Source organism: Danio rerio, chromosome 14 (genome assembly GCF_049306965.1).
Source record: "Danio rerio strain Tuebingen ecotype United States chromosome 14, GRCz12tu, whole genome shotgun sequence".
Classification (NCBI taxonomy): Eukaryota; Metazoa; Chordata; class Actinopteri; order Cypriniformes; family Danionidae; genus Danio; species Danio rerio.
In genome coordinates, this window is record NC_133189.1 from 9517742 (window position 1) to 9542604 (window position 24863).

At 36.3% G+C, this 24863-nt stretch overlaps 1 protein-coding gene across 12 annotated transcripts in view; it reads left to right on the forward strand.

The window, feature by feature from the left end:
• rps6kal (ribosomal protein S6 kinase a, like) overlaps positions 1-24863 on the forward strand; it is a 62420-nt gene that overhangs the window by 21326 nt on the left and 16231 nt on the right. For 4 of the 12 annotated variants that reach the window (XM_073921222.1, XM_073921224.1, XM_073921223.1 and 1 more), the window contains 11 exon segments: positions 354-435; positions 518-598; positions 1787-1866; positions 9762-9868; positions 10158-10195; positions 14039-14181; positions 17274-17344; positions 17483-17571; positions 19744-19808; positions 20798-20900; positions 21020-21144. In XM_073921222.1, coding sequence (XP_073777323.1) covers positions 354-435; positions 518-598; positions 1787-1866; positions 9762-9868; positions 10158-10195; positions 14039-14181; positions 17274-17344; positions 17483-17571; positions 19744-19808; positions 20798-20900; positions 21020-21144 — 984 coding nt within the window. 12 annotated transcript variants of the gene reach the window in all.

Sequence of the window (24863 nt, forward strand, 5' to 3'; positions counted from 1 at the left end):
TTATTTTGTTTATAATGTGTTTAGTACCAAAAGTCATGTGTCCATATTTGGTCTTTGGCTTACAACTTACTTTGCAACCTAAATGTGTGGCTCTAGGTAACTAATGTGCTTTTGGCCTGTCATTAAAAGGGTCATATAGATTTGTTTTTACTGTTTTACTACTTCAGAAACATCACAGTGCCATGAAAACAGACCACGTTATGCATTGTGTTATCCAGTGGAGTATTTAATTGGACACTTATTAACTTCAGGTGCTAACTACATGTTGTAAACAATTATTTATGCTGGTGTTAGGAAAATTGTATGTCCAGTTTTTGTATGTCTATTTAAACAGTAATGTAAACTTTCCTCAGGTGTTTTTGGTGCGGAAGTTGATGGGTCCAGATGCCGGCCAGCTTTATGCAATGAAGGTGCTCAAAAAGGCATCTTTAAAAGGTCAGCGAGTGTCTTCATCAGTGTGAGTAGTTAGTCAGCACATTTCCAGTGTTGTTGTTTACCAATGTGTGTTGTCTTGCAGTGAGGGACAGAGTTCGCACTAAAATGGAGAGAGATATTTTGGTGGAGGTCAATCATCCTTTTATTGTGAAGTTGCACTATGGTAAGACTCAATTTGATGGATTTTATAAGTTACACTATGTAATCGTTTACACCAATGTTTTATTGTTTAAGTTTAGCTTTAATTAGTAAAGCAATTTCTATTTTATTCATATTCGTATTTTTATTCATTCGTATTTTATTCATTCAGAAAGATTCTTAAAATACGCATCCATGACCGAAATGTGACCTCTGGTGGACAGTAGCAAACTCTGAAATGAGAAGCAGATTCCTAGTTCCACATGAGGTGGTTATTAAATATTACAAATGTAAACATTAGGTGAGCAGGTTTCGCTGTAAGCTTGTATCCTAACAACATGCTTCATGATGAGATTTGCAGTGATAAGCAATTTGGCCGTCACCAGACGAAACGCAACAAAAATTTAAATGTAGCCATTCAGAAGCATAGAAAAGTGCACTTACTGCACTCCTTCAAAATGGTAAGATTTATAATCTAAATAATACCTGTTAAACCTCTTCAACATTATTCAATTATACATGCTGAATCACTATGTGTTGGTTCTGAGTCAGAACCGAAAACCACCCAGCTATACAGAGTCCATACAGCCTATAACAAGCTGTCTGTATAAACACACATGAGCACCAAGCAAGTGACACACACACACACACACACACACACACACACACACACACACACACACACACACACAGACAGCATCATGCTCTCTCTCTCTCTCACACACACAAACACACACACACACAAAAACACACAAAGAGACAGCACAAAGCTCTCTCATTCAAACACACACACACAGGCAGCAACAAATAAGCTAAACGCAGCATCACGCTGTCTCATTCACACACATACATACGCGTGCTCGCTCAGTCGGGAGCGATATTGTTAGACCGCCCCCTACCATCCAAAATTAAACCAGTTATCGACCACTCCCACGCTTTATTCAGAAATTTGACCCCGGAAATGCAGACCTCTATTGGAAATGGCCATAAAAGCGTACCGTACCAAACCACTCAGTGGAAACAGGGCATTAGTTACTAAAAAACAATCGCTGCCTTTGAAATCATAACATTTGTCTAGCAGGAAATTTGTTTTGGTGTATACCATATGTGTAGTAAACAAACTGTGAACTGATTTTTTTTCACTGTATTTTGAGGTTTCTGTGGAATTCTCTAGGAGTGTTTTCTCAATGTTGTTCTTTGTTTTTTGTCACAGCCTTTCAGACAGAAGGGAAACTCTATTTAATTTTGGATTTTCTCAGGGGTGGGGATGTATTTACTCGTTTATCCAAAGAGGTAAGCATCTTGTGTTCTACAGCTTATCTTTGTTGAGACTAATAGACCAATAAACTTGTACTTCCATTTTCCAACATAAATCAGTCACTTATAAAAATGGCCAAATATTTGACAAAATTATCCCATTTGTTCATTTACAGGTCTTATAAAGCTGTAAATTCTAAATCTAAAACCTATTCACTTTTCTCTCAGAGAAATTTTGGACCATATTAGTTTATACTATTCTATAGTTTTGAGTTTTTACTCTGAAATAACTCAGAATTTCACATTTGGGCTGGTGTCTAACATTATTGTCAATGCTTTGATGTTCACTATTCTGATTTAATTTGAATAAAGTGTCATTGAATATTATTATTAAGCAATTTAACGAATATCGGCTGTTTCTCTACCACTTGAAAAATGGCTAATTATAGCTTAGATGTTTAGGAGTAGGTTTACTAACAGCTTGTGTCAGTGCAAAATGTTTAATTGTTGTTACAGTATTAACAGTTGTTTTATTTGCACCTGACCTTATTGGATATGCATTTGTAGGAGTTTCCCTTTCAAATGCAAGTTTTATAGTAGGAGAGTATTTAAATGAATCCCTTAACATAATTGCTAACATTTGTACACATTAAATAACTGGTATTTTCACATTTGTTTAATGCCAAATAAATTATGTACTATAGACCTTTTTCTTGTAACGCAAAATTACCCATAATGCTTTGCGTGTATGCGCAAGGAGAATGCGAAGAACTTCCGGTCGGCAGCTGATGCGTGTAAACAGTCACATTTGGACAGCTTTGAAACGATAGTTTTAATCTTCTATTTTACCTGCTTTTATCCTCTTTGAACTAATACTGTTGTCTATCAGCACCATCTCCTGGACTGATCATTTAAAGAAATGCGATCTAATAGGATTGAAAACCGCTGCTGTGATGCATTTTCCCCTCGTCGTCAGACGGCATCTTCTGCAGTTTAAATGAAGCCTCGTCATCGCTAAAGTCAACATTTTCTCTTTATTTCAAATATATAACCAGCCCAAACAAATGTAATTCACCAAAATGTTTGACACACACACACATAGCCTGTACTGTGCCACTGACACACTGATTTAATAACTGTGACAAAGTGAAAATATAGGCTAGTGTCATTTCAAAATGACAGAAAAACACAAACCGTGGTAAAAACAACACACGAAATAAAACACAAACGGCTCGCGATTAGAATGAACAGCAAATCAGCCAGCAGAGGATCAATAACGGACTTTTATTGGTCATTTTTGTAAATTGCACGACTTTCATACCTGTTAAGTTTCATGCCAGTACTCTGGTTCTCTCTCTCTCTCTCTCTCTCTCTCTCTCTCTCTCTCTCTCTCTCTCCTCTCTCTCTCTCTCTCTCTCTCTCTCTCGCTCTCTCTCTCTCTCTCTCTCTCTCTCTCTCTCTCTCTCTCTCTCTCTCTCTCTCTCTCTCTCTCTCTCTCTCTCTCTCTCTCTCTCTCTCTCTCTCTCTCTCTCTCTCTCTCTCTCTCTCTCTCTCTCTCTCTCTCTCTCTCTCTCTCTCTGTGTGTGCGTGTGTGTTAAAGAGCCGCTGAGCTAACAGCTGACAGGCCGGGAACACACACACAAACTGTATTTCTGACGGCAGACACCTGAACTAGGAGAATGTTTTTCTCATATTTCTGACGCGATTGAACCACATGTGACAGATTATAACGGCTTTAACAGACACATTTCTAAGTTGTGTCACAAAAACACTCTTATCCATTAAAAAGATTATTGAAACCCATTTTCAGAGCGCAAATTGCCAGTTGTACACGCTGTAAACGGAAGTTTTTAGCATTCTACCGGAAGACGCTGGTCGCTATGGCGCCCTCCATGCAGCAGCCATGAAAAAGGTCTATACTATTAATGTGCTTGTAGAGTTAGCTGTAACTATTTTGCGCTCAATATAGAACAGAGAGAATGTGTGGCAGAAGTCAAGGAACTTTTTCCCACATTCATTTGGAATGCCTGAGAAACGCATCATCCGAACGTATAATTTGCCAAGCCATATTATTTTTCAGTTGCTTAAGTAATTAAAAGACTACTTGGAACCCAAAACTAGGAAGAGTCACAAAATGCCAGGTCCATCCAAACTTGTTTTTTATTTTTCCTTCAGTCCTTTTAAACCTCCTTCTTTAGCTGAGTCGGCACATTCACCTGCGCTATTTGTGGTCATAAAGTCACTGAGGAAATAGTGCAGGAGCACATACCTGTGCTCTAAGCAATCACAGCGCTACAACAGGTTTAGCGTTTTTCCAGGACAGTCCTGTATTTCAGCTCTATTTTTAGTGTGTTGCGAGAACAGCCTAAGCAAAGGTAACCAAGCTTGTCGTAGAACAGATTTACCACCCAATTACAATTCGCTATCGATTAACTTCCTGTATGAGATGCTGGGGTTGGTGAAATCACAGCAGAAGAGCTCTCTCGTACGCATGACTTCAGATCCCTCAGACAGCATCCAATCAGTTTTCCTCATGCTGATCAGAAGCAAGTAAATCTGCACTATAGTCTATGGATGCATGCATTTGTCAAAACGTCCATCTTTATTTATTAATTTTTTGCTTTGTTAAGATTCTTGATTTGTCATTTTAGTAACACCACTCATGTTATAAAGGGAAGCATATTTAACCTCTGGGTTGTATTCTATATTTCTACCCAACTGCTGTGTACTGTATAATGCCTCATTTCCACTGAGTGGTACCGTGCGGTATAGTACGTGTCATCTTTATCAGGCTTGTGTGTCCACTGCCAAATGGTACCAACGGTACACTTTTAGTAGACGTGGTGTTCAACAGAAAGTTGCAGTTGTTATCATTCTAACTTGAAGTTCACATATCAAGCACTTCTTACTAAACAAATGCTTTATACATGAATATTTGTGTATAAGTAAATGTTAATTACTAACCTTTCTATGAACATGATTTGACGATAGCTGCAGATCAATTATAATGCGAAATAGCCTACTGTAATGTCTGTGATTTATATAAAAGAAAATAGAACATTTATGGACACACATAGAGGCTTATGGTCTCTGAAATGCAACCAATTACAAATAAAAAATACCCTAACATAAATTTAGGCCTTATTTGGTTCATAAATGATACAAAACATATACAGTCGTTACAAAACTCTCATCTTTATTCTTCGCCAGCACATGTAACATTAACATCTTGTTAAAAAGTCATTCCATCTTTCCTAGTTCATAATAGTCCAGAAGGCAATGTTAATAGTTAAACTTGGCAGTTTTTTCATGTTTTAGGTTGCTTAAAAGAATCATTTGCGCTTATTTTTTCATGCTTCATTCTCTCATTTGTTGTCTGTTAAAGCAGGGGTTCCCAAACTTTTCAGGCCGCGACCCCCAAAATGACAATGCCAGTGAGTCGCGACCCCCAATATATTCTGAGGTGGTTATAAATACAGAAACCTTGCATGCAATGGAGCACACACACACCAATGGACCCAAGTCTATTCTTCTTTTAATTTTTTTAATGTATGAGAGCTGTAAATGGGCAACAAAGTTTTACCAGGTGTTATGAAATCTGCTGCATCTGACACTATTGCTGTGTCTTTAATATAATGCAATTACCCCAGGGGTTGCAATTCAATAGAAGTAGTAACTATAAGCTACCATAGTGACTATATGGTATAAACGACTATTTTTTTCTCTTCAGTAGGTTATGGATAAAATATGGTAATTCTTATGGTTTAATAAAAATAAATCGATTTTTGGAAATCACCAGGCGACCCCCCCTTCATTGTCCCGCGACCCCTCGGGGGGTCCCGACCCCCACTTTGAGAACCCTTGTGTTAAAGGATGTCAGAAGCACTTTAATAATCAGGTGTATGTTATCATTATAAGGTTAAATTTGTTATTTCAACTTTAGACTGCCTTGTAAACAACAACAGGACACTCGGCAGATTCTGTTCTTCTTCTTGGCTTTGTGGCTCTTCATGGCGACAAGGGTTGTTTAAACTCGGGTCGACCATGGCTCGTTATTATATGAATAAATTATTACGATGTCTCCTCTTTGTATTTAAAAATGACGCTTCCTTGGTTTTCATTCTCCTAGCTTGTGCACGCACTAGTGGCGTTTTTCTGCAAACCAATAGCATTCAGCTGCGCTTCTAGCTCCACTTTTTTTGTTGTGGTAAGGTACAGTTCACTTTTTGGTACCTTTTGACAGTGGAAACAGGCATTAAGGCGTTCTAAACCATACCATGCCATACTGTACTACTCAGTGGAAATGTGCCATGCATGTGCTAACAACCTCTTCGTTACCTTCTTGTAAACACTTCCAAAATCATCATTAAAATCTAAAACGGTGGCTTTGCATGTTCTGATTGTAGAATCATTAAATGAGAATACCAGTTTTTTGGTCACACTTTACAATAAGGTTTCAATTAATTTTAGTAAACGTAGTTACTAACATGTACTAAAAATGAATAGCATTTACCTATCATGCCTCAACAGTTACTAATGTATTATTGAAGTCCAAAGTTGTTAGTGCACTGGGAGTTAACAAGATTTAGCAATGAATGATTTTACTTTTTTATTCACATTAACAAAGATGAGAAATAAATCCTGTTATAAATGTGTTTATTCTTTCTTCACGTTAGTTAATATGTTAGCTAAAATTAATGGAACCTTATTGTAAAAAAATATTTTAAAAAATATGAATGTAGCTAATTCACACAAACTAATATGTGAATCAGATTGCAAGGTTTTGATTGGATTCATTCTGCTTATGCTGTGTTTACACTAGACGCGGTACGTGCGGATAAATCACGCTATTCACGCGTAAATAGAGTCATGAACATTTGAGTTTACCCGCTTCATTCATGCGTCAAATCCGCTTCATTTGGGTGTCAAATTCACTGAGCAATAAATAAGGATTCGCGTCATGGGCAGAGCTTCTGTCTGCCCGGTGACTGTAGCTTTGTTGCTAAATGGCTAACATGGATTTTATTGAGAAAATAACTGTGTTTATGTGCTTTATGAAGGCTGAAAAATAGTGTTGATAAGTTTGGAGCAGTGTCCGAGTCCACTAGATCCTTTCAAAGGTGCACCCAGCTCTGTGAACTTATAAACTCCTCCAGAAACTTAACCTGGATGACGGAAGCATTCAGTGATGCTTCTGACTGAGCCGAGCCCAGTTCGATTAACTGTTTTTGGTGTGTGCAGGAGGATTTTCTCCAGGGACATCAACAACAGGCGCTACGTCATAATCTCGCCCCCACAAGAGCAAGCTCCAGATTGGAAAACTCAGTGCGTATGTCCACTAGAGTTCAGATTTTCGAACTTGAGAGATTTGCTTGTCAAACGAACAAAATACTTAATTTGCACCGCGCTATTTGTGCAATTTGCGTCATTCGCCCATATCGTGCCGCAGCATGTCTATTCGTGCCTTTGCATTGACTTAACATGTAAATCACTCGCGCTTGATGCTTCTTCCGCATCTGGTGTGAACGCAGCATTAGGGGTGTAGCGGATCATGGTTGATCCGTGATTCGTAAGGGTCACACCCCATGGTTTAGAACACGCGTGACCTGCGGATTAATACTTTTTTTACTTGTAGATTAATCCTAAATTTGTAACGATCGCAGAGAGATCGCCTCTCGCGTTATTCAAATTACATGTATGAAAGCATTTAGGCTTTCCTGTAAAATATAATGATGACGGAAGAAGTCGTAGTAGGTTATTTGGGATGTGGTGGGTTTCTTAGGTTAATAAATGTGTTTTCTGTCACGTTAGCCTGCATTCACTCATTCAGTGTAAGCTGCACAATCAATCATTAATAGATTAGGATCTCAACATCCATGCAACATAAATTATAAATGATGGTGATTTGCATATGTTTATTAATCCTTCGAATCGCAGCATTCAAATCTGTGTTTGAAAAACGCAAAAATCAGGAAAGAGATTCAGTCTTTAGTCTTTTGAGCTAGTTACGAAGTTACAAACAGTCAAATAACACAGAAGTACTGGGATAACAGTTTATAGTTTAGATATAAACACTGATGTTTATGGTAAAGATTAAAATCCCCATCATATGCATTTAACTTGACGTTCAAAAATGAAAGTTGTTGGCAAAAATTAAATTCTTTAACCAATAGGTGGTGACGACCAGCCATCAAAAATATGCCACTGAATAATTCCTCAAAAATGACACATCTAGCAATGAAACATGACGTTTTATGAGTGAATCACTGAACTATTTATTGAAAATGAGATTTAAATAGTAATTATATACAAATTATAATAATTATAATGTAATTTCTACATTGAGTGTTATCGGCAACAACAGTAGTAATAGTGAATTTTTTTTAAATACTGAATATTTTACAATGTATTTCTTCATTTTATTTTTAATATATTTTTTAAATGTTTTTGAAATAAATGGAAACAGGGTTCTTACGGGTGCTGGAAATCCTGGAAAATGCTTGATTTTTAATATAGTGTTTTCAAGGTTAGAAAAGTGCTTGGATTTTGGACAAAGTGCTTGAACCTGCTTGAATTTGAATTTGCAGGTCTCGAAATTGTGACTGTTTTGGTTGCATATACACACAATTTTATCTATTAGACCTCAAAATATATTTGGGAGCATATGTGCGAGTGCATAAATTGTTGTCATGCGGCCAGTTTTCATTGCAAATTGGTTACCGCATGCCCGTATTTATGGAGCTAATAATCAGCCCAAAAAATCTGAATTTGAATTGTTAAATTGAATTATTAACAATTGTAAGTTAATAATACTGATTATGTCCTATTAGAAATGTTTTGAATTTGTATTTCTTAACTTGATTATTGAACATCTGAAACTTAAGACAGCTTAATTTTTTAAGTCTGATTTTTATAGACATATTTTTAAACTATTTATTCTGAATTCAAAAACTGCAGACATTGGTTATGTAAAACTAGAGTTTTAAGTTTTTAAGAATTCAAATTAGCATGATTCAAATTCAGACTGTTAGCTTCATGTGTATTTAGGAGACATTCACCCAGAATGCATCTTTGCACCTGAAACGCCAATCCAATGACTGTAAAAAATAACGACTGGTCATGAAAGTTTGGTTCTACATCCAAATGAAATCTGACTGTAAGCTCATTTTTTGAGATACTAACTTTAGTTAGAAAGAGACCAAACTTAAAAAAAACATACTTCATCCAATAACTGAATCCTTTTTATTTATTTTTTGATAATTTTTGGGTGAACTATCCCAATAAATCTATGCTCTATAGTACTCAACGATTTAAGTTGAAATATCATATTGTGTTTTTTAAAATAGCACAATGGATTTAAATGTGAAAAGTACATACAATATGTATAACGTAATTAAACATGGTTATTAGGTGCTGGAAAAGCATAAAAATGCACCTTGAATGCATTTTGAATGAATGCATCATTTGCACCTTGAAAGTGCTTGAAAAGTGGTGTAATTTGAAGTTGGAAAAGGTGTAAGAACCCTGTGGAAAGCAAAAGTTATTTGTCTCCTCCCCTTTTTGGCTGATCCGCATTGATCTGAAATGGTCCGATCTGTCACTAAACCATAATGTGATCCGAACCCTGAGATTTGCGATCCGTTACACCACTAATTGTGCTTGATGTAAATAAATACATGCATACTGTCTTAACTTTGTGTTTTTATTCACATTTGCCAGTACATACGTTGTATAAAAATATATTTATATATATATCACTTGTTAAAAATACAGTAGCGCAGCTCTATGAATTGTTGACCTTCCTGTTATTGATCCAAAATGCTTGTATTCATCTTTTTTTTTGCTTTGTTGTAAAATGTTGACGTTTATATTGCTGTGTGTGTGTGTGCGTGGTCTTTGATGAGAGAGTAAATTTGTCCAGTTCTTACTAGGTTATGTTTACAGAGGAGGATGTGAAATTCTACCTTGCAGAGCTGGCCCTTGCATTGGATCATCTACACAACCTAGGCATTGTTTACAGAGACCTGAAGCCTGAAAAGTAAAGTATCCCCCTTCACCTCTCTGCTACTTTCCCTCTCTCGCTCTCTCTTTCTCTTTCTGTGTGTAGAGTAGATGCCATACTTTCTCTCTTTCTGCCTTTTCACCTGTCCTCTCTTTTTTTTTGATCTTTCATTAAATAAGGATGGCTGTATCTCTCAGAACCCATTTGCAAGATTATAACGGAGAGGTCTTTGAATTCTCCGTCTGATTTTTTTTGTTTGTTTGTTGACTTGTTTAGTTCATGTATTGTTGTATCTGTATTGGAGAAATGTGGTCTTAATTTTCAGCATTTTGCTTGATGAAGCTGGACATATCAAGTTAACAGGTACGTACCATTGTACAAATTCTTACATCACTTCCCTGCCTGTTGAACATGTGCATGTAGATATGGAGGCAAATTTGTCATAAATAACATCTACTTTTAGCGTTTCACCCTGTGTTTTCTAAAATTAGTCATATATTGTGAGTGTGTGTGTGACCTGGTCAGACTGGGTTTTTCGTCAAACTCTGCTGCTGGAAGGCTGCCGTTCTGTAGACTTTCAGGCTACTCTCATTTAAACACTTGTTGGGATGTTTTCATCCACTTTGGGGTGATTTTAAGTCTTAATTTGGCCACAAACTTCCCTTTGTTTCAGCAAATGGAATGATATTTGTTGACTAATCCTATTTTAAAACATATTTTGGGAAAATGCTTTGAAAATATTCAAAAATGCACTTTGTGGAAATTGACTACCCTTTCATTGTGTTTGGGGCTGTTTTTGGCCCATTGACTTCCATTATAATCACAATTTTTTTGATTGCAAAGCCATGACATTATATCATCATGAATTCTTGTTTGTTGGTGGGTTTCCCTGTTGGGAAGAGGTCAAATTTGAATCTTTACTGTTGATCATCAGTTGCAGTGTAAAAAAAGCCAGACCCTCCAGGGTTTCACAAATGTATCGTATTGTATCGCCCAAAATAAAATCCATGTGGACGCAAACAACCCTCGCTAAGCCATGATTCTACACACATCATGATTGTGGGTGGCAGTATAGAGTGGATAAACTATGACGTCAATTTGTATGCAAAAATCGAGAATTGAGTTGGCATTTTAGCAGTTCACGTTCCCGCCTTCCAAATCGATGGGAAATCAGTATTATGAAGATACTGCTTACCAGTACAGCCTGTCCCTTACCTTTTCTCTAACGTGTGAAAAATGTGTAAAAAATACATGCATATTAACTGACATTTTAATGTAAATTTTAACGTCATTTTTTTCTTCATCTGAACACATTTACCACTCTTTACAATGTATAGCATATGTCACTGTATGCGCTGCTTTTCGCAACAAAAAAATTAAATTGAATGTTTTCTCTATACATGATGGAACGTGCAGGCATGTAGACTTATCCCCCACGCCTCATTTATGCTGTCTATTACTAAGGTAAGCGGGCTGTATGCATGCAAGCGATACACTTATTAAAATATGTCTTATGATAATACTATTTAGACACATTTATATATACAGTTTTCACATTTTTACAACTGTAAATCAAAACAAAATGTATTTCCCCATGTAAAAACTATCCAAAAGGCACGTAGGTCAATACAGATGTGTTTTTGCGTATTTATTTGTTTATAATATATAGCGTGGATTATTAAATGATAAACTGAGAGTAAATATTTTCCATGGAGCATATTTCTACAAATAAGAAAAGTCGTCTGTAGCTGGGTGGTGCTGACATCACAGGTGAGCGCCCCGAAGGCTCTGTAGTCTGTTTATAGATTAATGTTAGCTTTTAAATTCTTGCATTTGCGTTTAAGATCAAAAAGTGCTAAAAGATGTATTTTCGTGTGAGGATCATCCGGCTGGACGAAACGTGTAAGTGTAATGAATCGTTTTATGCTCGCAGCTTGGGCTGTAACGATACACTCAGCTCACGATACGATGTGTATCACGATATAATGTTCACGATTCGATATGTATCACGATATTTGGAATAAAAATTGAAAATTAAACTGAAATGCAAATTTTACCAAGTAAACTATTTTTTTTTATATATTTCTTTTGTTTTAACTTGTTAAACTGAACCTTCTTTAAGAAAATAAATTAAACAGGCCTGTCTCTGGAAAATAAAACAATTTAAAAACTTCTTAAAAATATTATTGAAATGACAGAGACAAAATTAAGGAACAATTTAAGTAAAGGTGCAAAAAAAATAAGCTTTCTATTCAATTGAATTTAACAGTAAGAGCTTAAGGCTTTGCTTGGTCACTTGCGTTTTTTGTGTGTGCAAAAAAAAAATCCACATTTCCCGGTATTTAATTCATATTTAATTAAATTCATTTAGAGATATCTCTAATTACAATTGTGACTAGTCAAAACTCATTTAGAGATATCTGCAAATATTTTTCAATGGAAGTCAATGGATTAATATGTCTAGTCATAATATATTTGCAGATATCTCCAATCTGATTTCGTACTAGCACAATTGTAATTGCAGATATCTCTAATTGTCATTCTGACAAGTCGAATTATAATTATGACTAGTCAAAATATAACTAGAGATATCTCTAAATATATTTATGGATAGTCAGAACAAAGGTTTAAATGCAAAGGTCTATCATATTCCGCCCTCTAGTAACAGCTCACGGTCAGCTCACGTCATGTGTGATTTTGCGGCGGGAACATTATATGAACTGACAGAATGATATTTTAGGGTGAATTGTACCTTATAAATACAGTATGTGACTCTTTCAACACCATTAGGAGGTATCCCTGTCGCTGTGCAAAGTATGTAAATCACTGTGAAGACTTTAAAACTTAGGATGTTTGACCCAGTATGCGTGTCAAAAAGCGGACGAGTCTAAAAACAATGACTTTACAACCGAAATGTTGCCAGACGTCTGATTTTGAGAGTATGGGCCATCCTCTATTTCAACTCCACTCATCTTGGTCTGCTAACATTACAGCTGCTGCAATCTGAACTCGCGTGCGACAGCAGGTGGAACGTAGCTCACGTGCAAACAGCTCAACTAATAAGAGAAAACGCACGTCATATCGTAATCAAATTGTCATAACGCCACGATGCATATTGTGACATTTTTGCATCGCACTAAATCGTACAACGATAAATCGTTACACCCCTACTCGCAGCTGATTAGCCTACAAGGTGACGTCATAGTTTTTTTCACTCTGTATACTTTTACGTTGGTCTGTAACTCTGCGTTTAATCAGAATAAGAAGACAGAGCATGTTAAATATGAGTAAACATACAAAGTTGCATTTACCTACAAATATTACTGAGAAAAACTTGAGCTGAGTGAAATTAGTTAAAGACTTGTTGCGGACACATCACAGTGTAATACAGGCATTGTCACGCCTCTTTCACATCGCTCGTGCTAGTAGAGCAGAAAGCAGTGTGTGTGTGTCTGTGCGCAGTGAATGAGCTGAAGCAGCTCATGTTCTGCTGTCATTAATATTTTAATGAACTTTAATAGGTAAAATGTCCGAGATATAAACAAAAGCAAGTGATGCATCAGAGTTTGATTTAAAAAAAAATCTTAAATGGTTTAAAAATCCTTATATTCATTAAAATAATTTAAAAAAATAATACAAATAATTAGTTTAAAAATATTGAATAATATTAATGATATGACGTTGTTCCGGAAACTTTCTACTTTTCTGTTTATCCGCCTGACTTTTACGGTCAGTTTCTTTTGACCGCCCCCTGTCGTTTTAAAGTTTATCATAATGGCGAACGCGGCAAGTATAAAAACCTCGTCTGTTTTGAGGTGCGTGCGCAGTCAGCGGAGGTGCACGATGCGGCGACAGGCAAAAGTATAAACTTAGCTTGTTGGTTAATGGTGGCAACTGGGAATTGGTGGCAACTGATGATGTGAAAATTACACATTTTACCTCCTCTCGACAGGTAAAACCAGCAACAATCAAGAATGCATGATTATATGATGTCTTTTCTTTGCAATCAAAAGCATGATAATGGAAGTCAATGGGGCAAAAACAGCCCCGAGCATAACGAAAAGGTAGTCAATTTGAACGGCGCACAAGGGATAAAACAATCCTCTGCAGGATATATTGGCTTTTCAGGAGCAAAGTTTGACACCCCTGCTTTGGCTTTGGCGGCATGTTGCAATTATGACAACTGTGATGATGTGCCTTTTCCAGACTTTGGGCTCAGTAAAGAATCCGTAGATCAGGACAAAAAAGCGTACTCTTTCTGTGGCACTGTGGAATATATGGCCCCTGAGGTGGTCAACAGGAGAGGTCACACACAGAGTGCTGACTGGTGGTCTCTCGGTGTCTTAATGGTAGGTGCTCAGTACATCACTCCTTATGAATTTGTCTCTCGTAATTAGCCTGTTTGGAAAATGTGACGTTATACGTTATTTAGGCAACACTGCTTTTTTGTGAAGCAAGGAGCAAAGAAAAAATGTGTGCTAATCAGACAGACAATTCTAAAACGCAGAATTTGAAAAGCATTTAAAGTGCATTGTATTGCAAACCAAGGTTTTTTACTGGACGAAAAGACTAGAAATGGTGGTCAAAAAGGTTTTCGTACCTGAGATAAAATAAATGAAAAATTAAAACAAAACTAACAGCCACTGAGAAACGAACTGAAATAATTCACAATAAATGTGGAGTTCACAAAAAATAGAACTTAAGGGGGCTAATAATTTTGACCTTAAAATGTTATATATATATATATATATATATATATATATATATATTACATATATATATATATATATATATATATATATATATATATATATATATATATATATAAAATTTTATTCTAGCCAAAATGAAACATGAGACTTTCTCCAGCAGAAACAATATTATAATAAATACTGTAAATTCCTTAATCTGTTAAATATCACTTGACAAACATTTGGAAACGAATAAATATCACATAGGGTGCTAATAATTTTTCCCTCAACTGTACATGGTTAACCTGTGGTTATACAATATACACTCACCGGCCACTTTATTAGGTACACCTGTCTAACTCCTTGTTAACACAAATTTCAAATACAAACAAGGTATGCAGAAGAGCATCTTTTGAACGCACAAGTCAAACCGTGAGATGGATGGGCTACAACAGCATACAACCACAAGGGGTGCCACTCCTGTCAACTAAGAACAGGACAATAGAAGATTGAAAACATGTCTGGTCTCAATTTCTGCTTCGGATGGTAGGGTCACAATTTGGAACGGGAGATTCGCGTCATGGATGTGCAGCTGACAAATCTGCAGAAACTGCGTGATGCCATCATGTCAATATGGACATGATTATGAAACCTTTTGCGCAAAGGTTAATGTAATCTGTGCAAACATTAAATTTGGCTTTTCAGCAACACTGGACTAACTGCTAAACTAGAATTAATTAAATAAAAATGTTAAAACTTAATTGATACTAACAACCAATATCAAAATGAACTGAAACAAAATTAAAATGTAAATCAATTTTAAAAGTAGCATAAAAATAAAAAGCAAATTAAAAATGCAAATTTGTAAAAACCTTTATGCAAACGACAAATCAATGCAGATGAGTTAAATCAGATTTTTCACTCTGTGGTACAGAACGGTTCGGCACGGCTCAGCTTGGCTTGCTTTGGTTTAGCTATGCTCGGCTCTGTTTGCATTTCCACTGCAGTTTAGTACCGCTTTAAATGGGTGGAATTGTCACAATAGTAACACTCTCCTAACATTATCATTTCTATTCCGGGTCATCCAGCTCTTTGACTACAGATGAGAGGAATGTCTGAACCTTTTCTACTGGCCACATTGTTGCCATATCAGGTGTCTTTTTTTCTGGTAATAGCAAAACAGTTTAGTCATGTGAACCGACAATACAGTAGTGGTAGGGCTGATAACACTTCAGGAGGGATTAGTCTAACAGACTTCTTTATGACCTTCCAAAAACGATTTAATTGCATCTCGCAGCAGAAGCAAAAAAATAATAAAAATCAGAGCATATCATGTCAGACCTCAGGTTTTTACAATGGCTTCCAGTTACATTTTAAATATATATTAAACATACAATTGCTTGTTTGGCTGAAGTATTGCAAATGCTGTATTTGAACTTCCTACCAATAATTCCTCACATCAATTGGAACGTATATTTGTCTACAAAATAACTACTGCCCCAGACTATAGCTGATGTTTTGTAATTGAACTGTGCGTGTTGGTGCCATTTATAAATTCCCAAGGAGATGCCAAAAAAGTTGACCTTGACTGCCCAACCCGAGACAAGCAGTCTAACATTTTAACATTTTCAAAAGACTGGTAAAGATGGATATTTTTGCAACACTTGAACTTTTAACAGTAGATAGCATTTTTATTTTTGTACTTTTTTTTTAAATAATAGTTTTTATTATAAAGAAAAATACAACTCAGAAAAAAATCTTTGCTTGCTTGTTTTGTTAAATTTAATGGGACTTGGAACAGCGTTTAAATATTTATGCACTTTTTTTGGCTGCTTCTGTTGCCCTTATTTTTACATTTGTCTGGAAGTGTCTACTAATGATTAATCATAAGGTAAATGTAATCTGCATATTATTACTGTATGCCAAAGCAAAGTTCTCTATTGATGAAATTGAATTGGCTGCTGATGTTTTTGAGATATTGTGCAATTCAATCATATGTAAATGTTAAAACATGTTAAAATCCAAAATTTCTCTCTTAATAAACTATTTTAAATGCTTTGTCTTATGTAGATTTAAATAACTGATCATATGCATGTTGAATTTGTGGATCATGGTCATTGATAAAACATTTTTCTTAGTTTGGCCATATAAATTTCAAAATTGTGATAAATTTATTCAATTGAGACTTTTAAAAAGTAATTTAAATTAGTTTTTTTTTGTAATGTAGTGTGGTAAAGTGTTTATTCACTCATTTTGTACCCACCATAATGTCATTCTAAACCAGGGGTCACCAATCCTGGTCCTGGAGGGCCGGTGTCCCTGCAGGGTTTAGCACCATCTTGCCTAAACACACCTGCCTGGATGTTTCAAGTATACCTAGCAAGACCTTGATTAGCTTGTTCAGGTGTATTTGATTAGGGTTGGAGCTAAAATCTGCAGGACACCGGCCCTCCAGGAACAAGTTTGGTCACCACCTTTGTCTCTTGTCACCATTAAGCTTTACTGTATAAACAATAGAATACTAAAACATTTAAGGCATTTTATCTGTGTATTGTAGACACAATATCTTTTGTTCTACCGATTGAATTGATTGAAAGAGAATGTCCATATTGCATTCTTACAATGGATATCCATACAGTAGTACTTTAACTTTAAACTTTATTGAAATGTTATACTTTTATTTAAATGATAACTTTAAATGTTATTTTATTTGCCCTGTTTGACTGTTATTGGTGTAACTCTGTTTCCAGTTTGAAATGCTGACCGGCACATTACCTTTCCAAGGAAAAGACAGGAATGAGACTATGAACATGATTCTTAAGTGAGTTGAAACACACCAGCAAATGTGTTAGCAGTGCAACCAGATTTGATTTGATTATACTTGATTTCTGTGGAAATAAAATGCCTGCAAGTGTGTTTTAGTATTGATGATTTGGTCCTGTTTTTTTTTGTGCTGCAGAGCAAAGCTGGGAATGCCACAGTTTTTAAGTTTGGAAGCACAAAGTCTTTTACGAATGCTTTTCAAAAGAAACCCATCAAATCGTTTAGGTAAGTCACATGTCTATTTTTTCCCTACATAATTTCACTTTTCTTTTGTTGAAACACAAAAATGAAGGAACACTCCTGTTTTATGAAATAGGCTCATTTTACAAATCCTCTAGACTAGAACTGCGACGAGCAATATCACATGAGTAGCAGTGCAATATGGCTATATATCAGCACTGGTCGGAGGACTGCCATATCGCACTGCTACGAGTGTGATATTGTGTTTATACAACAGTTTGACGACACAATTGTGTATATAAAAAAGAAAATCAAACATGGAATCTCTCAAACCTTTTTGTGAGAGGAACTATTTTTTTTCCGTCATTCATTCACATCTGCAGCTGACGTAAACTGTTGCTACTTCAACAACGTTACTTTAGAGTGAGTATTTAAATGATTCTCTAGCGTAATGTCTAAAGTGATGACAAAACAGCTGATTTTGCTCACATTTCAAGATTATAAGGCTGAACAGCATGAAATGCCATCAGTCTATATAGATTTCCCAGTATTTCTCTGTTGCAATTGTGAGATCACAATAATTAACCCTAAAAAAGCTAATGCAGCGCAAACACTACCCGATTACTGGTGTGTTTGCGATAAGGAAAACAGGAGACTTATTAGAAACAGATGGGCACCAAAAAAATAATTTAGGGTTACACAAAGAGTGGCCAGCACAAAGTACATACATTTCTGACATGAGTTCCATTTCACACTCAATACACAATAGTTACTGTGGTATAAATAGAGCACTACTACATACAAAAGGGAGAGATCGACTTAGAAAGGCACTTACCTTATTCATAATGATTTTATCCACTTTTGTTTAAAATCACGCTGAGTTTTTCCTCCTCTAAGGGCTTATTATGTGGTTTCTGTCACCATCTTGTAGATGGCGCTGTATCTCCAAAATTTTAAATATTTCAAATAAACACAATAAAGATGTGCCAAACATGAAACAAAACTCGCCTGGAGTTTGGCGTCATCTATTTATGAAACTTACAACATCCTACAATCTGAAATAATTCCTCACAGCAAACGTAAACAATCTGTAGCGGCAATTTTGCACACAGCGTGTCTCAATAATAAAACCTTTTTTATTATTACGTCATCAAATTCGGGGCTCCGACTGGTTCTTGGATTGACGCTCATCGCAGCTGTTGGAAAGTGTCTGAAACCTTCTGACACTGTCAGAACTTCATCTGAAGAAAATTCTGATCGCAACGGTCATTAAGCTGCTGTCTGTGAACATGTCAAACCAACGATCAGAGATCACCTATTTTAGCCTGGAATTTCAGGAATCTTTTAGGATTTTTTAAATTTTTCGAAGATTACAAAATAGTGACTGAAATCTCACAGTGTGAGCAGGGCTTTAAACAATTTTACCATTTTTGAATCCAGTTCTCCCAGACTGGTGGAGCATTTTAGCATAGCTTAGCATAAACCATTAAATCAGATTAGACCATTAGCATCTCCCATCAAAAAAAAGATAAAAGTATGACCGTTTTGATTTTTGTTTATTTAAAGCTTGACTCTTCTGTAGTTACATCTTGCACTGAGACAATTAATTGCGTAATATCTAAAGCCCAGTACAACAGCAATGTTTCTTGATCATTACGCCAGAATGAGAGTATAGGTCCTATCCATATCCACTTCGAAAATAGAAACCTTTTATTTTCTGTCAGTGTAAGTACACAATGAAACCACTGAGGAGTCCAGCTTTAAATGGTAAAAAAACTGAAAAATAAATGATCAAAACTGTCATGCGATCATCTTTTTTTTTTTTTTTTTTTTTTTTGACCGAGATGTTAATGGTCTAATCTGATCCAATGATTTATGCTAAGCTAAGTTAAAAGTGCTCTCCTCCGTCTGGGAGATTGGCTAATTGGATTCAAAAATAGTAAAATTATTGTTTTGAATATTTTGTTTCATTTTATTTATTTATTTATTTGTTTAGGCTAGATGCTTATGATCTAATCCAATTTAATGATTTATCCTAAGCTAAGCTAAAAGTGCTTTCGCCAGACCCGGGCATTAGCTAAATGGATTAAAAAGTGGTTGAACTCAACTGTTCAACTCTAGGTGACTTGTAAAATGAGCATATTTTCCCTCACATTGGAGCTCTTTTAATAGATGCAAACTGTTATTAGCATCATAACCATAATTGGTCTGTTCCAGGAGCGGGTCCGGACGGCGTGGAAGAGATCAAACGACACACGTTTTTCTCCACCATTGACTGGAATGTAAGATTTTGGTTAACCTACCAGTACACACTGTTTTAAGTGCTCAGGCTCAGTCCTTTATCAGTGTGTGGCAGGTGGCTAGACGGTGTACCAGCTCTAGCTGTGCTTGACTAATGATCTCAGCCAGATGCATCTAAAACACCTAGCATTGTTCTATTGACCATGAAAAGGGGAAGAAAGAAACCTTTCCCATTGAGAGCTTGCACAGTCCTTACTGCATAAATCACACATTACATTTATGAAGTATTCTGAATGCAGTTGAAAATAAGCCCTGGAGCAATTGTTTGGTGCTGTTCATGCCTGCCTCACACTGAAAAGAAGCTGAACTGAGTCACAAAATAAAATGGATCCATTGACATGACTCATTCTGCAGTCCTCCATCAATGAAACCCTTTAAAGCACAGTTGTCAAAGCCAGTTCCTGGAGGGCTGCAGCCTTGCACAGTTTAGTTCCAACCCTCCTTCAACACACTTACCTGTAGGTTTCAAACAAGCCTGAAGGACTCAATTAGTTTGATCAGGTGTGTTTAATTAGGGTTGGAACTAAACTCTGCAGATCTCTGGCTCTTCGGGAGCTGGCTTTGTTATCGGTGCTTTAAAGCATTGGTCTCAAACTTAATTCCTGGAGGGCCACAGCTCTGCACAGTTTTGCTCCAATCTTCATCAAACACAGCTAATCCAATCAATGAATGTGTTTATTGGTCCCTACTCAGTATTGATTTTCAATTGGAAGTACATCAACATACTGAAATAAGTCAATTTCCTGTTAACACAGACTTTAAAGTTGCAGTTTAAATGACGAGCTTTTTAGTACCTCGTGTAAAGGCTTCGCATCTTTTGTCTGAAACCAATTCTATATTTGTGAATGACCTGGCTTATTGTGAAGTACAGTGGGCTGTCAGTGTGGAATGATAAGTGATCACTATTTTGTCGGTGTGTCAGGTGGGAGATGTTTTTTTGGAGTATCATGTGTTTATTGTGTCTGTGTAGAAGTTGTACCGAAGAGAACTTCAGCCTCCATTCAAACCTGCTTCAGGGAAACCAGATGACACTTTCTGCTTCGACCCAGAATTCACAGCCAAAACTCCCAAAGGTATAAAAGAGAAAGTCTTTTGGATGGATTTCTTTGGGGGAACTAGTGATAATAAATGTACCTGTTAGAAGTGCGATAGTGAGTTGAGCTGTTTTGTGTGTGTGTTTTCCTGTCGACAGACTCTCCAGGCATTCCCCCCAGTGCAAACGCTCACCAACTCTTTAAAGGCTTCAGTTTTGTAGCCCCAGTCTCCCTGGAGGAAAGTAAAAGTGCGCCACTAGTCAACATTCTCCCCATAGTGCAGGTAAATCTCTCTCTTTTACTATGCATATGTGTGAATTATACATGTTTGGTGTTCTCTTTTTAAATTTAATGGTAAAAAAATCATGTAAAAGTTTAATGTAATGAAAATGTGTACAGTGGATCCAGAAAGTATTCATAGCGATTCACTATTTCCACGTTTGTTTATGTTACAGTCTTATTATAAAATGAATTAAATTAATTTATTTCCTTTAAAATTCTACACACAATACCCCATAATGACAATGAGAAAAAAAGATTTTTTGAAATTGTTGCAAATTTATTAAAATAAAAAAACCTGAAAAATCACATGTACATCAGTATTCATATAAGTAGATTTAAGAATATAAGTATTGCTCAATACTTTGTTTATGCATCTTTGGCAGCAATTCCAGCCTCAAGTATTTTTGAATATGATGCCACAAGCTTGGCGCACCTGTTATTGGTCATTTTTGCCCATTCCTTTTTGCAGTACCTCTCAAGCTCTATCAGGTTGAATGGGAAGCGACTATGTACAGCCATATTCAGATCTCTCCAAAGATGTTAGATAGGATTTAGGTCTGGGCTCTGGCTGGGCCACTCAAGGAAATTCACAGAGTTGTTGTGAAGCGACTGCATTGATATTTAGGCGATGTGCTTTGGGTCATTGTCCTGCTGGAAAAAGAACCGTTGCCCCAGTCTCAAGTCAAGAGCACTCTGAAGCAGGTTTTCTCTGCATGTCAGGATGTCTCTGTACATTGCTGCATTCATCTTTCCCTCTATCCTGACTAGTCTTCCAGTTCCTGCTGCTGAAAAACATCCCCACAGCATGATGCTGCCACCACCATGCTTCACTGTAGGGATGGTATTAGCCTAATTCTGCCATTGGAACTTTCAGAGCAGCAGAAATTTTTCTGTAACCTTTCCCAGCCTTGTGCCTCGAGATAATCCTGTCTTGGAGGTCTAAAGACAATTCCTTTGTCTTCATGCTTGGTTTGTGCTTTGACATGCACTGTCAACCCTGGGACCTTATATAGACAGGTGTATGCCTTTTCAAATCATGTCCAATCTACTGAATTTACCACATGTGAACTCTAATGAAGCTGCTGAAACATCTCAAGAATTATCAGTGGAAACAGAACTTACCGGAGCTCTTTTTTTTTTTTTTTTTTTTTTTATAAATTTGCAACAATTTTAAAGAATCTTTTTTCACATTGTCAGTATAGGGTATTGTGTGTAGAATTTTTAGGAAATAATTTAATCCATTTTGGAATAAGACTGTAAGTTAACAAAAAAATGTGGAAAAAGTGAAGCGCTATGGATACTTTCGGGACGCACTGTATATATGAAGAGTTCAGATACAAAAACCTCTCATTGCCATCTGAAATTTTCTTTAAAAATGTGCATTTTTATCAGACTCCTGAGTGTAGGTTCAGTAATTTTACAAAGAATAAGTCATTTGCATGGTCTTCAAAGTAAAATAACTCAACACAGAAAATGAGCATTATTCTGGGCCTCCTTTGTTTATGGAAATTTCAGATGGCACTTAGAGGTTTTTGTATTTGTACTCTTAATTTAGAAAAAATAAGTATAATTGAACTTCATTTATTTCAGCTTGCTGCCAAGGCAACAGTTCTCATTTTCATTCTGACAGTTCTATTTCTGATGTTAAAACATGCTACTTTTCATAGCAGGAGAAATAGACTGAATCATTATGCATGATTCATATTAATGGCATACAGTTGAAGTCAGAATGATTAGCCCTCCTGTGAATTTCTTTTTCAAATAATTCCCAAATTATGTTGAACAGAGCAAGGAATTGAAAGAATGACTGTACATACCATTTTTATAGTTATTTTACAAGATATTAGTGTTTAGCTTAAAGGTGCTGTATGTATGTGTTTGACTCTTTTAAAGCATTAAAATTACCATAATATGTTTGCAGATATTTAAGAAACATGCTAAGTAAAAACTCTTGTTTATGTGGAAAAACTATGCAAAAGTCAGATATTCTGCTTTGAAAATGAGCTTTTCATGTAGGAACCGCTGTCTTTGTTTCTTTTTACCCACCCAGTGCCAGTTTAGCCAATCCTATTCAGCCCGACCAATTACTATATTTTCAGTGACCGAAATGCGAGCTCCGGTGGACAGTAGCAGACTGGGTGGTTATTAATTAGCAAATAATATAAATATTATGAACGTAAACATTAGGTGAGCAGGTTACATTGTAACCTTGTGTCCTAATAACCTGCGACATGACAAGAGAAGTGAATTTGGCTGTTTACACCAAACGAAACACAACAGAAATTAAAGTACAGCCATTCAGAATAGTGCACTTACTGCACTCCTACGAAATAGTAAGGTTTATAATGTAATTATTAAACCTTAACATTATTAAATGTAGATGCTGAATTACTGATATTAGTTGGTTTTCACTGAGTCACAGTTCTAAAGTTTAGTTTTAAATTGTTTATTCTATTTTCAAGATCTGAGGTAGAGTTCTGCATTTCTGCAGATGTACCGCGGGAGCTGCGGGACCAGACCAGATTTCTTGCAACGTGGGAATAAATTTCAGCGTAAAAAAGCCCACAATCCTTGTACAACTTACACTTTCTTCTGTTGTCTCTCTCTTTTGGTAGTACCCAAATTTAACATGAGATTTTGGAAACCAGGTCTAAATTTAGTGGGAATGGACGGGTAGAAAATTGGGTCGGTTTTGGCAGCGAGTAAACAAAGGCTCAGCGGGAGCTATCGGGTGCGGAGTCATTCTCGCTTGAGGAAATCTCGCTCAAAATAAAGCCATAAGGGTCGTTCACATATCATATAAGAAGCACTTCTCACAAAACATGCTTTATACACATAAATGCTTGTGTATAAATGTTCATTACTAACCTTTCTATGAACATGATTTGATTATAACTGCAGTTTAATAGCCTACTTTAATGTCTGCAATTATATTTAAAAAATTATATTAAAAAAACTGTTTATGAACACATACAGACCCTTACAGTCTTCGATATGTTACCAATTACAGAAAAACTACACACAGCATACTTTGGGTTCCAAAACATGCAACTTATAGCCCAGTCAGTGCAAATCTCTCATTTGTATCTTTAATCTTCACCAGATTGTAACCTCTGTTTTTCAGAGTTCATAATAGTCCAAAGGCGAAGGTAAACATGGCAGTTTTTTCATGGTTTCAGTTGGTGAAAGAATCATTTGCTCCTTTGTTTTTTCATGCTTCACTCTCACGTTTGTCTGGTTATGATTGGATCGCATGTCAGAAGCACTTTAATAACCGCTCACACGTTATTATCATTAGCTCAAGAGGTTCGTTATTTCAAATATAGACTCGCAAACGAGCGATCATGAGCTCCCTGGAAAAAGTGAAACAGCTCGCACTTTTAGACGACCTCCTAAAACAAAACCAGGACACGGCATACTTTGTTCTTCTTGGCTTGTGGCTGTACATCAAGACAATGACAAGGTTTATCTCAGCTTGGGTCAACCATGGCTTGTTATTATATGCATGTAGTATTACAATGTAATGTCTCGGCTGTGTATTTAAAAGGCGGTTTCTTTGTTTTCATTCTCCGCATGTGTATGCGCGAGTGACGTGTCTCTGTAAACCAATATCGTTCAGTGTCTAGCTCTGCCTTTTGGCACCCTTTTGTTGTGCTAGGTACCCTTTGCAAAGGGTGCCCAAAAAGTGGTACAGTACGATTCGCTTTTAGGTACCTATTA